The sequence below is a fragment of the Alexandromys fortis genome, unplaced genomic scaffold (genome assembly GCF_014885135.2).
Source record: "Alexandromys fortis isolate MF-2015 unplaced genomic scaffold, M_Fortis_MF-2015_v1.1 scaffold_25, whole genome shotgun sequence".
In the NCBI taxonomy this organism is placed as follows: domain Eukaryota; kingdom Metazoa; phylum Chordata; class Mammalia; order Rodentia; family Cricetidae; genus Alexandromys; species Alexandromys fortis.
The window spans coordinates 13,057,918-13,073,967 of record NW_026067904.1 but is presented as its reverse complement, the minus strand read 5'-3'; the positions used below and the strand labels follow the sequence as shown (position 1 = coordinate 13,073,967).

The following is a 16,050-nucleotide window of genomic DNA, read 5'->3' as shown; positions in this document are numbered from 1 at the left end:
GAGCGTCAGGGCCAGGTTTTTTTGTTTTTTTTTTTTTTTTAAATCCTAATTCTAGGAGGAAAATTTCAGTGATGTGACTTCAGTGGGAAGCCTCTGGAACTTGAAAGCTCTGGTAACTGAAAATGGGTCCCTAATTGATCTATCACTTTGGTTAGATCTGTGCTTATGGACACTGCAACCCTACAGATGTCTCGCTTCTGCAGCACTACTTCTTAAAGCAAGCTGAGGCGATCTTCCTGTAGGTTAGGACGCCTTGTACAGGCGAGTGGTCAGGATAATGGGATAACGAGAGGTGCTCCTAATTATATTAACCAAGAAAGAAAAATGGTGAGATATGCACTGATTACACTATATTCACACATGCACACACACACACAAGCATGCTACAATACTCATTGTAGCATGATATTAGTGATATAGTTTAGATAACCCTCTGTCAATACTTGAAGGCCCTTTCTTCTAAACATTTTTGAGAAGGGGAAAGGTTTATTATCCCCCCCCCCACATGTGTGTGCATGCACTGAAGATAAAAGTCATGGCCTCATACATGTTGGCAAGTGATCTACCACTGGGCACACCTCCAGTCACTTGAAGACGCATGTGAATGCCCTTCCCCCTTTTGATTTACTGTTTAGAAACAGCGTATGAAAATGATGCTTCAGAATCTTCCAGTGACGTTGGCCTTACCTCCCAGAATGGAGGACTTGTCATTTATACCAATAATCTTTATTAAGAATTATGCTTCATGAGATGGAGCACATTCTTGACATTGCCTGTGTGATGAAGAACCAGAGACTAGATTGCCCAGAGTTCTAGAGTAAAACCAAATACTACTGGTCTTTAAAAAAAGTAGTGATAAAATGACTCTTAATGATATTCTGTTACACTCATAGATCAGTGCCTTATTCAGCCAGCTTCAGAGAAGTCTCCTCCTGCAGCAGATGGGAACAAATACAGAGACCTTCAGCCAGGCATAGAGACACAACAGACACTGATAAGAGAGAGACAAAGGGGGAGAAACAGACACAGAGAGAGACAGAGAGACAAACAACATTGGAACACAGAACACACAATTTTAAATAGGATGTCTCCAACAAGTCCCTCATGGAGCCCAATGGAAGATGAGGCAGAAAGAGTTTAAGAGCCAGAGGGGATGGAGGACACAGGAGAATAAGTATTTCTAAATCAACTGAGCAAAGCTCATTTGAACACAGAGACTGGAACAGCAAGAAGCACAGGGCCCACATAGATCTGCACCAGTTTTTCTGTGTATATAGTATGGCTTTCAGTTTAGAACCCTTCATGGGACTCCTGAGTGTGTGAACCAGTCAGTCTCTGATTCTCAGCCTTCTTTTGGGGTTCTTTACATTCTGTTGGTCTGCCTTGTCTAACTTCCATCTGGTGGTTTTTGTTTTATCTTATTTTACTTTGTTGTGTTTTGTTGTTATATCTTAGAAGCCTGTTCTTTTCTAATGAGAGGCAGAGAGGGGAATGGATCCTAATGGGAAGGGATGTGGGGAGGAACTGGGAGGAAAAAGAGAGAGGCAATACTTTAGTCAGGATATATTGTATGAGAAAAGAATCAATTTGCAATAAAGGGGTATATAATTGTATACTGACTGTAATAAGAACTCAATGCCTACTTACTAATTAAACTGGACAATTTTCCCAGTCTCCACCTTTCCAGAGTGGACTTGAGTGTGTCACTCCCTGGCAAAGCAGTTTAGACACATTTCTATGCTTCATCCTTGTTAGAGAATGTTGTTAGAATTAGCTAAATCAGGGATGGAGTGAAGATTTTCTTCTCATAGCTCCCATAGTCTAGAACGTCTGGCTGGTTTTAGTAGCACCCTGGTTCTTCAATAGTGCTTCCAACCCACACCTCCTTACACATGTCAGAAGATAGTCCTTCCTTTGAGTTTTAAAGTAATTAGAGAACACAGTACACAGCCAGTCAGCCAGATGCAGTATTTTGAATGGACTTCTGGTCATTTTGACATGCCTAGGAAAGAGTCCGGCTCAAGGACTGGGCCTTCTCTGTCTTCGTATACCTCGCACCACCATCCCATTTTACCTCAAAATCAAACCGGATGGCCTTGCCAACATTTTAATCTCAGAGTTTATGGACTTACTCAAATCACGTTAACTTTAGTTCCACAAGTCATTAGCCATTCATACCCATGGTCACCCTTCCTACTTCACTGTCTCCTGGAGTGACTCCACCTCACCTGCTGAGTCCAGTCTTGGGGCCGTTGCTTCTGTTCTCACACTCCTTCCCATTTCATGCTGGCATGACTTGGTATATCTACTTTGGTCTAATTTTTTCTGATAGTGCTGAATTCATGAAGCCTCTAATGGAGCATCTTCCCCCCAAAGTTTCTATAGGGGAAACTACACCCAAACTCTTGCTCCCTGAATTCTAGACTCTTAGCTTCAGTTTGTTGCTGAGCACCAAGTAGCTCCTCCAAGTATATTATATTATATTATATTATATTATATTATATTATGCCAGCTTCACACATTTTCTTTAACGCACAGACCCTATTTCTAGATAACTATGCCATGAGGTATCAGGTTATCAGCATTACAATCCTCATAGTAACATCTAGACAATGCTTCTCAACATCAGTATCAGAGTCATTTATGTTCTGTCTATAGGAACAACAACAGAAATCTGGTCCTCAGTCATTGGAAGGTCTTGGTGTCACTACAGAAGTCTTTACTGGTCCCACATTATCTAACATCCTGCATTCCCCTCCAACGTACGCATATAATCTGTAAAAGTCAATTACTCTTCTGTCATGGAAAACACAGACCTATTCATCTTGCCACAGCAGCATAAAAAAGATCAGGTCTCTGTGTATTTGTGTGTGGTGTTTGTTTTTCTTTGGTGTGTACATGTGGGTGCATGTATGTGTGGAGGCCAGAGGTCAAGGTTGGATGTTGTCTTCAACTGTTTTCCATACCCTACTCTTTGAGACAGGTTCTGTAGCAGAGCCTAGAAATTATCAATGTAGCTGGGCTACCTGCCCATTGAATTCCAGGGGTCTGCCTTTAGCTCTGGGGTTATAGATGTACACCATGGTATTTGCCTTTCATGGGGCTAATGAGGTGTGGATACTATCAAAATGCATTATGTACATATATGAAAATGCCATAATGCAGCCTGTCATCATGCATAATTAATAACTGCTAATAAAAATTTAAGAAGTTATGTGTTTTACTGATAGTCTGCAGTGGGTGAGGCACTGAAAATGGCAATGTACTAGAGAATGAAAAGCAACTGTAAAAATATAACATGTAAACTATGTTCATAAAATGCTACAATTACGTAGAAAATATGCATAGAAAACTCACAAAGAATAACAGCCAAAGACTGTAAGAGATGCCTCTAAGCAGCTGGGAGAGATAAAAGCTAAAGATGGTGGCCGGTTCTCTACATAGATAAAAGCTAAAGATGGTGGCCGGTTCTCTGCATAAATAAAATTCTCTTCTGATTTCAGGTACGCAGTTTAACATTGTATTAGCAATAATTCTGGGACCTAGCAGAGAGATGAGAAAAGAAAATAAAGCTTTTTTTCTTTAGTAAATCAAATATTCATAATCTTTTGAACTTATATTTAAGAACCCACTACTCCATGTAGTACCCTTCTCATGATTTTTAAATGTTTGTGACCAGTTCAGCATTAGGTCTGGGTAAAAACTCCATTTCTTGATGCAAAATTAGCACTTCTGATGTGCTAATAAAACATGCTTTTCCCAGTCAGCCACAGACTTCTGATGTGCCAAGTTCATATGTTCTATGGCTCACTGATAACTGTATCGGAAACACTAGTACAGAAAGCATTCATTATGTGAAACACATTCCTCATGCGAAGAACTTTCATGTTGTATTAAAATGGTTTCTCTGTCAGGAATGTTATCACTAAGAAAAACTTCCCATGTCAGAGAAATTCATTGGTTAATTCCTCTTTTCCACCAGTTTATTATTCATCAATTTCCATTACTGACACCATAAATGATGTGGTTATTTTTTTCCTGCTAATAATCATCAATATTTCTGGACATTGGATGAAGGTCACCATTTGTAACTTGAGTTTTGTCTCAATACTCATGTCTACTGTCCATAGTCCATCTTCCTGCTGGTGCAAAGTTCTTAGTTCCTAGAATTTCATTACACTACATGGAGTGTTGTAAACAGAGCACTACTTGTGAAATAGTTGTTGGGAAATGAAAAAAAAATGGTGAGTGCTCAATAAGAGAACTAACTCACACACTGTAACAAGCTTTGAAGTTAGAGCCTAGGTTAAAGTTATCTGACGCTTGTTATTTAGGCACCTGGCTGTAGAATGAGGTTGGGGAAGGGTCACCATTTTGTTAGAAGCCAAGTTTTCTCCATGTGAAATGGTCAAGGAATTACTGACTAGGAAAAATGCTGTTCTCTGGTAATAATGAGGGAAAGAGATATCTCCCTAAGTAGGGAAATAGGAAGCAAAGTTAACACGGAAAGCACTGAGATACCATCTGTGTATATACTCAGTCTGGAACTGTTCTTCCAGTGTAGTTCATTGCCATCCCCTCATAACATAAAGGACAAAGAGCAGAGATTGAATGTTGCAAGGAGCGGACTGCTTGTTCCTCCCGGCTTCCTTGCAAGCTTACACCCAAAATAACTGCACAGAAACTGTATTAATTAAATCATTGCTTGGTCATTAGCTCTAACTTCTTTTTGGCTAACTCTTACACATTAGTTTAACCCATCTCCATTAATCTGTGTATTGTCACATGGCAGTGGTTTACCAGATATTCTAACCGGCATCCATCTCCGGCAGAGGATCCATGACTTTTCCGACTCTGCCCTTCTTTTTCCCAGCATTCAGTTCTGCTTTCTCCACCTACCTAAGTTCCACCCCATCAACTAGGCCAAGGCAGTTTCTTTGTTCATTAACCAATGAAAGCAACACACAAACATGGCATCCAACGTCGGGCTATTTTGCCCCCAACTCAAGCGCGTAGCCCGCTAGCTAAGACAGCACGCTCCCGGGTGCCGTTTTTTTGTTTAGTTCGTGACTTAGGCCCCAGTGCCGAGTCTGAGATACACTCAGCCTACAGGCCTTCTTTTTTTTGTTTAAACAGAAAAAGGGGAAGTGATGTGGAAGTGTCATATATCAATCTGTTGATTTCATTGGTTAAACAATAAAGAAACTCCTTGGCCCTGATAGGTTAAAACATAAGTGGGAGGAGTAAACAGAAGAAGATGCTGGGAGGAAGAGGAAGTGAGCTCAGACTCGACAGCTCTGCTCTCAGCAGCAGAGGCCCTGCTTCGCTCTCCTGGGTACACGCGATGAAGCTCTGACCCAAGATGGACATAGGCTAGAATCTTCCCGGTAAGCACACCTTGGGGTGCTTACACACATTATTAGAAATGGGCTAGTCCAGGTGTGAGAATTAGCCTAGAAGAGGCTAGATAAGAAATGGGCCAACCAGTGTTTAAATGAATACAGTTTGTGTGTTGTTATTTCGGGCATGAGCTAGCAGGCGGCCGGGGTGCTGGGGACGCAGCCCCGCTGCACCTATTTCAACACAAACAGAAGGAACTTTTACACCAATTGAACGCAGGAAACAACAAATGAATAAACAACAACAATAAAAACAAAACCCCCAGAGAGAAGCTTTGCCATGGAGAAAGTTTGGGCTGCCAAGAGAACACAGAGTAGGATGTAATCTCAAGCCCTGTTAATAGTTGCTCACATTTGTGTTTTACATCATCGATCAATGCTATAGAAGATATTGTATTTATTTTTTAAACAACATCTACAGGTGATCTATAATTGTGATAAATTCTTCTGCCCAAAGGGGACAGTCTAGATCAATAACACCAAGTTTAGTTTTCATGTGACATTTCCTATCTTGGAGCGCCTTGTAGAGACATTTATGAACTTACAGTTTCTAAAGAGGAATGACATCATGGCCACTGGGAAGAAAGGAAGCACATTGCATTTCCACACTGTTCACTGCCAGAAACCTAATGTCAGTCACACACTAAGAGCATCCTTAATGTGGAGACTTAGTAACCAGTGAACCTTAAATGTTCGTATCACACAGTTGAACTCTATGCTTTGGGTCACATATGGCGAGCCATTTGGATAAATCATTCCAAGAGACAGATTAAGAGTCAACTTTATATAGTCAGGTTCCTAATGAGCATTATTGAGGTATGTCAAAGAATACTTCAGGTCAGAAACAATAGAAGACATAACTATTTCACTTGAGGGGATAGAAAGGGTGGCAAACATTTCAGATATGATGGAGGACAGAAAAGATCAGGAGTGGGAACAGAGGAGGAGCAGGAGGATGAGAGACTGGTACCAGAAAACAGCAGGAGTGTCCTCGGACACATCTGGACTATCAGATCGGTGCAGTCTGAAAGAACTCTTGCTTCTTGCTACTGTCATGCCTGCATGCGGCCAGCAAACTAAATACCAAAGCACATGGCCCTCAACCATCCATGCATGGCTGTAAATATCTACCCATCCGTTCATGACCCAAGTGTTCATTGACTTCCTCCCTGAAGTCTGAGTTTTTGAGACACAGGAAAGAAAAATAGCTGCATAGCTGCCTTCATCCAAAAAGAGGTCAACTGACCACAAACAAGTTCCTGTGAGTCAATCAAAGGGGTTAAGATGGAGACCACCGCTAAGCAAAACGGTGGACCCATACCATGCTTCTAAGGGGGCTGTGGGGCTGGAGATTTGTGGGTAGAAAGGCACGGACTGGATTTTTGGTGGAAAGAACTGCAAATCTCTGTAAGCTAGGGGCTGGTTAGGTCGGGTATTGTTTTCTCCATCTCTCTCCAGCTGACAGTTTTTAGCATTTCACTGATTATTGTTCCACTGAAGTGCTGAAGTGCCGGTCAAGGAGTGATTGCTGGCTTTCCAACGTGTGCTCAGCACCAGAACTGTGAAATGGGATTGAACTCAAAGAAATGATGCTACAGTTTCAGTAACACGGGGGCGAGGGACAGTGCTCGAGTAAGCAAATGACAAAGTCTTGTAGTGAGAGCTGCTTTTTAGTTTCAGCGTTTGAGTCCTCATGGTCACAGGCCTGAGACTTAAACACGGGAGTTCTCAGAATCCCTCGATTGGGGAGGAGGCATCGTTTATCGCCACTAGATGGCGCCAAGCATTTTCATTTTTAAGGAAGGAAAAGGAAACTTTTCAGTAGCCAAGCCACATTCAAGTAAAAGACTGTTACTTACCACCACTATTTATAAAACTATTATTAATTTAATAATTACTTAATAATGAATGATTCAGAACCACTATGAACGCTCCTTTGAGGTACATTTGAGCCAATTTTTAAAAAAATTAGTAAAGCTTTCTTTGCCTTATGAAAGAACAAAAGGAAATTGAAATAAGTGTATATATCATAATAGAATATATAAGTATAAATAGTAGGATTAAATAAGCTGATAAAAGTTATAAAATATTGCACATATCTTATCTATTTGGGCAAAAATAGATATAATTTGGTTTTCAGGAGAACTGTGCATTGTACAATGAAAAAATTGAAATTTCAACACATTTTTAAACTCTTACTAGCTTACTGCAATGATATATAACAAAAACCATTGTAAATTGTAAAAGGGGATAGTATAATGAATGTGTTTAGTTAGAATCTATATAAAAATTAATAATATAGTTAGCTTCATATAGTTTGATTAATAAAATTCAGGTGCAAGACATATTTTGGCATATGATTTCAAAGGGTTAGACACATTCTTAAAGAAAAGAACGTAAAGTGTTTTCACTTAACCACTAAAAGTGACTTGTAATACTCAGCGATGTTTGCATGGAAATGAAGCAGCAGCAGCATCCTATCTCTGCACTGGAGGAACACAACCTACATTCTTACTTCAGAGTCCACACAGAATGCACGGAACGTCCGATGCCCCGTGTGAACACGCGAGGACTACTCCAGAAAGAAAAATAAAAGCCGCAGGCCTCCTGCACGAACACAATGACTTTTAAAATCTAAGTAGCGCTATCACACCAGCCCCAGATGAAGCGTGTGCAGCGTGTTTGGCTATCGCCGTGTTTCCTCTCATGTTCATGTAGGACTCACCCATATATCGGCCAGGGTGCTCTTTCGCATGTCCACAAGCTTTTGGAATCGCCCCTCCTCCTCAAAGATCCTCTCTTCACAGTGCTGCTTCTCCTGCATGAGATGGTCATACACACCCTGTGCGTGTTCCCTGTCAAATCTCAGCTTGAAGAACTCTTTGCTGTGTGGAAGGAGTTTCACATGTGATCTCAGGGCTTACAGAAGAAAACTACTAGTCTCTAAAAAGCGTCAGAAGTCAGTAAGACAAGAGCGTCAACAGTAAACACGCTTCAGAAGCTATTGCCAGTGTGAACTGTGATCAGAACGCAGAAGCAACACTACAGAGCAGTCCCCGGACTTTAGTCAGGGGGTCTGTCGTAGCCGTGCACGGCACCCAATAAGAAGGCTGAGGAGGATTTGTGGCCCATCTCAGGTCTTTATAAATCTAGTGCAATTTGTATAATTCTAAGTTTATACTTTTTAGACCTATTTAATATTCTTTCTATTCCCCATCTCCCTCTCTGTCTTTTTTTCTTTTTCTTTTTTTGAGACAGGTCTTTCTGTGTGACAATTCTGATTGTAACTCACTTTGTAGACCAGGCTGGGCCCTAACCCGCAGAGATCCACCTGCCTCTGTCTCCTTAGAGCTGGGATTAAAGGTGTGCGCCACCACCACCACCTGGCTTTTCCTTGCTTTTATATATGATATGACACAGATAAGTTAGTCTTTTGCAGATAATAGCTATATGACCATTGTAAACAGAGACTGCACTTTTGTTTCAAGGTTGCCCAGACCAGAGTAATTACGCAGAAACTATATTAATTACAAGACTGTTTGGCCAATGACTCAGGCATATTTCTAGTTATCTCTTACATCTTAAATTAACCCATTTCTATTTCTCTATGTATTGCCATGTGACTGTGGAGTCACCTCATTTTCTACACATCTTGTTTCCTCAGAGGCTGGCTGTCCTTTCCTCAACTCTGTCTACACTCTCTCTTTGTCTCTGTTCAGATTTCCCAGCTGGATACTCTGCTAAGCCAGTGGCCAAAACAGTTTTATTCATCAACCAGTAAAAGCAACACATATACAGAAGGGCACCCCACATCATCTCACCCTTTCTGTCTAATTACAAAGGAAGGTTTTAACTTTAAAATAGTAAAATTACATATACAAAACAGTTATCAAGCAATAATTATAGTTATAATATAATGATATTAATTATAGTTATAATATATATAGTTTAGATATATAGTTATACTTATATATAGTTATAGTATAATATAATAATCAAAACTATAAACTATAATTATGTATAATTATATATATTTTGACTATATGTTATATATTATTAACTATATTATATATACTTTGACTGTATAAAATATATAATTATATATATTACATATAAATACATTTTATATGTTTACATATATAAGCCTTGGTATCCAGCTCGGTATTAGGGTTAGGCTTATATATTAAATCACATATATATGTATGTATATATGTATATGCTTTGAACTTACAGAGGTCTATCTGACTCTGTCTCCCAAATTCTGGGATTAAAGATGTGTGTCATTGTTGCCTGACCTCTAATGGCTTTATCTTTGCCTCTGGTCTGCAGGTAAGATTTGTTTATCAAAATACAAATAATATACGACTACATATCATGATCACTATAGCCCTCTAAGGTGAACTGACTTAAGTCCACTAGAGAGTATCTTGTTTCTGGCTACACGTAGCTGTTCTTTGCTTGTATTTTTATGCATGTGTGTACATGAGTGTGTGGAGTGTAACGTACATGGACAGGAGTGCAGGCTTTGGTGTGGAGGGCAGAGGCTCTCCTATAGTAGGGCAGGTCCACTTTTGATTTTTTTTATCAAACTAACTGCCATGTGCTGAACGTGATAATATTTTGTTGGCTATCAAGCCACCATCCTAATGTGATCTGTCAGTTACCCTCCAATCATTATGCAAACCTATTTTATGATATTTAACAAAAGAGGAAACAGAGTCAACATGAACACAGGATGAGAGTACAATTTCCGCATGAGGACACATGGATACCCTGTGGGCCTGAGAGCACTGTCTAGAAGCCAAGGACCCTTTTCAGGGACAGCACCCCTGATAGGTGAGGTGCGCTCATGAAGAGGCCACTGAAGAAGGGAGATGTGAAAAGTTGATAGAGTCTATAGAATGTTTGTTTGTAAATTCTTCCCTCAAAACTGTAACTTCCAAGGTTAGGGGGAAGCCATAAAATATTAAACATGGCTCACAAATACTAACAATGTGTTGAATTAATGAACAATATTATTAATAACAGAGAAAAGTTCACATATGTGGAAAAAGAGAAATACCACCAAAAAATAAACCCAAGGGAGAAATAAAGAAGGAAAGCAACTTGTAATTATACACAAATAAATAAAAAATGGTTAAAAATTGTATTTTATCACATACTTCAGATAAAATTCTGAAAATATGAACCATCTTAAGAACATATTTTAAATATAAAAATCCGATTTTATTAATTATGGAGTAAATATGATTCTTATTTTGCAAAACTTACTTCAGCTTTTCAAGTCTATCTTCATAATTTATTTTTTCCAGTTTCATTGTATTTATCTCTTTACCCAGTTCTTTGCTTTTTGCATTGAAATCAACTGTTTTATGTTTAGTTAGCTCTATTTCTTGATGAATCAGTGAACGTTTTCCCTAAAAAAAAAATGTTTCAAAGATTTCTTTTTAACACTTTGGAATTTAGAGACATGTCTACACAAGCTACATAGGCAGTAGATGAGCAGTGACATAGGAGACAATGTAAACGTCATGGTGACAGGGCTGGCTGTAAAGACAATAAAAGAGTAACGATTTCTTAGCATGTTAGACCATGGTGTAAGCACGTGTTCTAACATCACCAGACAAGCTTCCTAAGCTTAGAATCACATCTTTGCTCTTTGATCGCCCACCCACACTGATGCCAGACTGCCACATGTCCTAAAATACATAAACTTTCTGTCTCAAGACACACATGCATAACTCTGGTTCTCACCCACACAGGATGACCCTTGAGGGGTGTGCGTGGAATGTCAGCTAAGCACAGATGCTCTCTCATCTTTCAAACAACACAAAACCACATTTTGTCAGCACAACTTCCTGGGATGATTCCGGGAAATTAAATCTATGCTGAGGTGTCTCTTAGGTGAGTTGACCTCTGATAAGGGGTTATAAAATTAAGAAAACCTTTTTATCACCACTGAATAAAACAGGGTTAAGATGTTTATGCTGACAATACAGAGTGGAGTATTACCATATTACTGGCCAAAGCTGACTAAACTTAAGTCTTTGTATGACCAAAACAAGAGGAATGGAAAAAAATGGCTTTAGCTATCTAAATGAAGATTCTTTCTAAAACCAACAATTTCCTAGTAAATGAAACATTTTCAATTATATATTTTAAATAAATCTTAATCTTTTAAAAATAATAACCTATATTGTCAAATTATATGTCATTATTATAATATTTTTATTAATGATTAAGGATATGTCTTACTAAACTTTCTACTCAATAAACATATTTTTGATAAATGATGATTTTGTGAATTAAAGAAAATCAGATTACTAGATTTCAAGTCGAAACCTTCTTTTGCCCTTCCCCTCTCTTCCCTTCCTTTCTGTTTCCCTTCCTTCCTCTCTCTGGCTTCCCTCCTTTTTCCTCTCTTCCTGTTCAGGTCACCCATGTCAGGGTAATAAAATGAGTGAAATTGATGATGTATAAACAGTGCACATTCAATGGACTGAGAAGTTCAGAAATAGAAGGCAAGCAGGTTTGGTGCCTGTAGGAGGTTCTTCTGTCTATGTGCTGCTTGCATTGGTTGAATAAAGAAACTGCTTTAGCCTTTTGATAGGGCAGCACTTAAGTAGGTGGAGTAGACAGGACAGAATGCTGTGAAGAAGAGTGTGTGTGAGAGAGAGGCCATGAAGCTCCTACCTGAAACTGATGTTGGTTAGACTCTTTCCTGGTAAGGCAAAACCTCATGGTGCTACACAGATTATTAGAAGTGGGTTAAATAAAGATGTGAGAGTTATCCAATAAGAGGGTAGAACTAATGGGCCAGACAGTGTTTAAATGAATACAGTTTCTGGGTTGTTATTTTGGGTGTAAGCTAGCTGGGTGGCCCAGACAAAAAGCAGGCCTTCACTCCTCCTACAACAGGTGCCTGCTTAGGGCTCATTCTTTTGAAAAGATGCTATCTTCTTGCTGTGTCCTCACAAAGGGAAAGGAGCAAGCTTGGCCCCTGGGATGGCATTTAAAAGGCATTGGTCCCAGTCACAGGGGTGGAGCCCTCAGGACCTTGCTGGCTCACCGAGTTCCTCCAACCAACACCCCAACAACAGAGACCCTTTCCGGAGTAGAATTATGGGAGGGTACCAACATTCTTCTCCTTCTCATGGGCCTTGCTTTCCTTCCTCCATTCATCTTTCTTTTGCCTCATTGCTTCCTAGAAGTTCCACGTAGAGATCAGTGGGAGAGCCAAGAGAGCAGCAGATTCCTGTGTAAACCCAGCATGAATTTTGAGTTGCTCTGGGTTATTTTCCTGCTAAAGGCTATGTGCCTTATAGACTAGAGCAGTGGGGAAGACAGGATATATAGCTGCAGTGTGTGTGTGTGTGTGTGTGTGCACATGTGTGTGCATGTATGTGTGTGATGTGTGTGCAGAGACCATTTAGTGAGAGCAATTCTAACACAAGGCATCACTTTACAATTATATTTGCCTGATGAGTTTTCATTGGCATAAGAAATTATAAGTTGAAAATTTAATTTTTCACCTCACTTTGTGTGAGTTCCTTACGACTTTTCTTGCTCTTTCTTTGTAGCTTTTTCTTTGTTGCCTCTACTTTCCGTCTTACAAGTTCTTTCTTTCCCCGTATCTCATGAAGCATCTAGAGGACATTCAGATTTTATGTTATATAACATTTGTGATCCAATTGCCCTGATTCAGATAAATAGTACGTAGTGGTTATCTTAATAATCACAATGTTTATTTTAATGTATGAAAGGAAAGGTATACAGCCAGTGAGTTCTGAACTGTGGCACCTTTCATCCCAATACATTGTTTGAATTAGCTGAGTCATGGAAGGTCTAATCTGTTTCAAATAAATAAGCAAATATGATGAACATCCATAGAAATTAAAATATTTCATTATAATATTTAAAATGTTTCAGCTAAAATTGAAGCTCTAAACACAAATTATCAGAAACCACTATCAAATAAAAAATGTACAAAAGCTTATACTTTCCCAAAATTTGTGCTAAATGCTAGTTCTTAAAATTTATTAGTTTTTAAAACACAAAATAAGAATTGATTGGTGAACAACAAGAACATAAAAAGCTAGACTATTAGAATATTAAGGGGAAACAAATGTCATCAATTGTTGGTAGAAGTCATTGTTATACTCAGAAAATGACATTGAGATGCTTAATATAATTAACAAATCCCCACTCATTAATGTTAGAAGGAGTCATTATTAAAACCAGTTATCCCTCTAGGTTTAGTACTGTTATGTGTATGTAAGGATCCCATTTAGAAATCTCCACTTGCTCAACCTGGTTAGGCTCCAGTTTTCTGTGGTTTATAATGCAAGACTTTGAAAGTCAAAAAAATAAATTTTTAGCAGTAATTCCTTGTAACTCACAGTTTAGAAACCAAAGCATTTTGAAAATTATTAATAACCAAAGTCAGACCATCATTTGCAAAAAGTATTTTAAAAAAGCCCTACAATGTTGGCAAGTCGCCCCAAGTATATGTGTGTCCTCCGTACAGGGAAAGACAAGAATGTATCTCTACAGACACACCCTCCACTTCTCTGAAAGATAAATGACAGGATGCACACATATTTGTCCATGATTTTTTGGGGAGGAAGGGCCAGTAATATCAGTTACTGACAGGAATGTGTAGTTTTGAAAATATTTTACTCACATTAGCTTTATTTTTCACACTAGCTGTCTTAACTTTCACCAAAAACTTACCTAGAAAATGTCAAGGTGCCTCATATTTTATATTTGAGTCAACATAACGCTTAGCATCCCATTCAGAAGCAGTGGAGACTGAACTGAGTGCTCTTGCTGGGCAGTCTCACCAGGCAAGTCCCTGTTCACTCAGTTCAGGATGGGTTGCCCTAAGTAAGGCAGACTAGAGGTTTGTAGAGTTCTTCAGTGAATCAATGGTATGAAAGAGCAACTTGGAGAGCGTGTGATTTCCCAATAAGAAACCATAAAGTTCTATATAATATTTTCACATACATTACTTAGCAACCTAAATATCCCTAAAAATTAACTATTAGTTGTGAATTGCTGTCTATGTCCTGAATTATTGTGAATGCTTACTGCCGCGTGTTGACGGTGGAGAATTCTGATTTTTACAGTATCTGCTTCTATCTGGCGCAGTGGCAGCTCAACTTCTGTCAGAGCCGTACTATAGAGGGCTTTTCTTCTTATAAACTCCTGCATCTCCAAGAACTGCATTTCTTCAATGGACAATAATCTTTTCTGCCAGCCAAGATTGCAAATCATTCATTCGGTGTTAATGACACATGTATTTATTAAGACAAATTTAGTGTTGTTGTTACTAAAATCAAAGATTACAGTCCCTCACGGAAAAGTAAGGGGTGAGAACGCAGTATTTTAAACAGCATGCAGCTGTGAACAGACATGAGAGAAAAATCACATAGACAACAAAGACCAAGAGCATGCTGATGACACACGCTAGAGTGTAGCTAATTCTTGAAATGTAAGACAAAAGTGACCAAGGAGCAAGGCAGGCATGAGAAACTGTTAGGCAAAATGACTTGTCTAACTATGGAAATATTGAGTAAATATCGACAGAAAAGATACCTCCAAAAGACAAAATACCTATAATAAGGCACAGAAGACACTCCCAAATTTGTCTTGGCTTTATAGAGTTAGATTAAGGATGCTAAAAAAATCACCCATCACATGAATATGGATTTCTTTGACTTGTGATTTTAATTTTCCTATCATGACAATTACAACTCTTATATATGTATTTCTAAGGGGAAGCATTCTGGAAAAGATCAGAATATCAAAGCTCAGTCCTCAGGGATAAGCAAGATTGAAAAACTGAACTTGGTTTGGCTAGTGATCATACTTCCATTTCAAAGCTTTTATATAGAAATATCATAGCACCTTTTTTTTTTATTCAGGGTTAAATAAAGAAATCCCAGTGAGAGACACTAAAAGTAAAGAAAACGTAACATCATCAGAAAGCAAACTAAAGAGTTAGACAGTTAGGAATAAGAGCCAATGCCCTTTCACTAGACTGGCAGAAATTCCCATTAAGCCACAAAATGAGATATGTGCATGGGAGGTCAGTTTCTTTATGCATGATCAGACAGTCTAGTTGTACACAGAGGCCAACTGTCATCAGCTAAGGAGAGAAAAGTGCTGGCTTGCAAACCAAGCAGTGACAAAAGATGCCTCATTACAGGCAAATTTAAAATGCTAAGTAAAATGCAAATTAAAGGAAGAAGGAAATGCAGAAGGCAAATTATTATTACCTGAATCTCCATCCCAATAGTCATTTCAGCTCGTGTGAGCTTCTTCAGGAACTCCTCTCTACCCTGTGTGTCACAAAAGTTGTCAAACAGAGACTTTATTCACAGGATATTTAGAAATAAGTTTCAGCAGCAGTTACTAATATAAGATAGAGTTTACTTGTATCAAGATAAAGAGCAAAGTAGTCACTATGATTTGCATATTATAATTACTCTTTAAAGGCCTTGATATTATTTGAGGTAAAACATTTAAATTATATACCAGAAAAGAGCAGGATTCAGTTTCATATAGGTTATATCTTACAGTCCTAATCTTACAAAAAAAAAAACCCACAAAACAAAAACAAAGAAAAATCTAGACTGTCCTTGACTCA

At 38.7% G+C, this 16,050-nt stretch overlaps 1 protein-coding gene across 1 annotated transcript in view; it reads right to left on the bottom strand.

The window, feature by feature from the left end:
- Ccdc178 (coiled-coil domain containing 178) overlaps nt 1-16,050 on the bottom strand; it is a 374,856-nt gene that overhangs the window by 223,642 nt on the left and 135,164 nt on the right. Inside the window, exons 13-17 of the mRNA XM_050134843.1 lie at nt 15,680-15,742; nt 14,490-14,651; nt 12,932-13,045; nt 10,671-10,816; nt 8,125-8,284 (exon numbers count right to left, since the gene is read on the bottom strand). Of these exons, the coding sequence (XP_049990800.1) occupies nt 8,125-8,284; nt 10,671-10,816; nt 12,932-13,045; nt 14,490-14,651; nt 15,680-15,742 (645 nt within the window). The remainder of the gene's footprint in view (nt 1-8,124; nt 8,285-10,670; nt 10,817-12,931; nt 13,046-14,489; nt 14,652-15,679; nt 15,743-16,050) is intronic.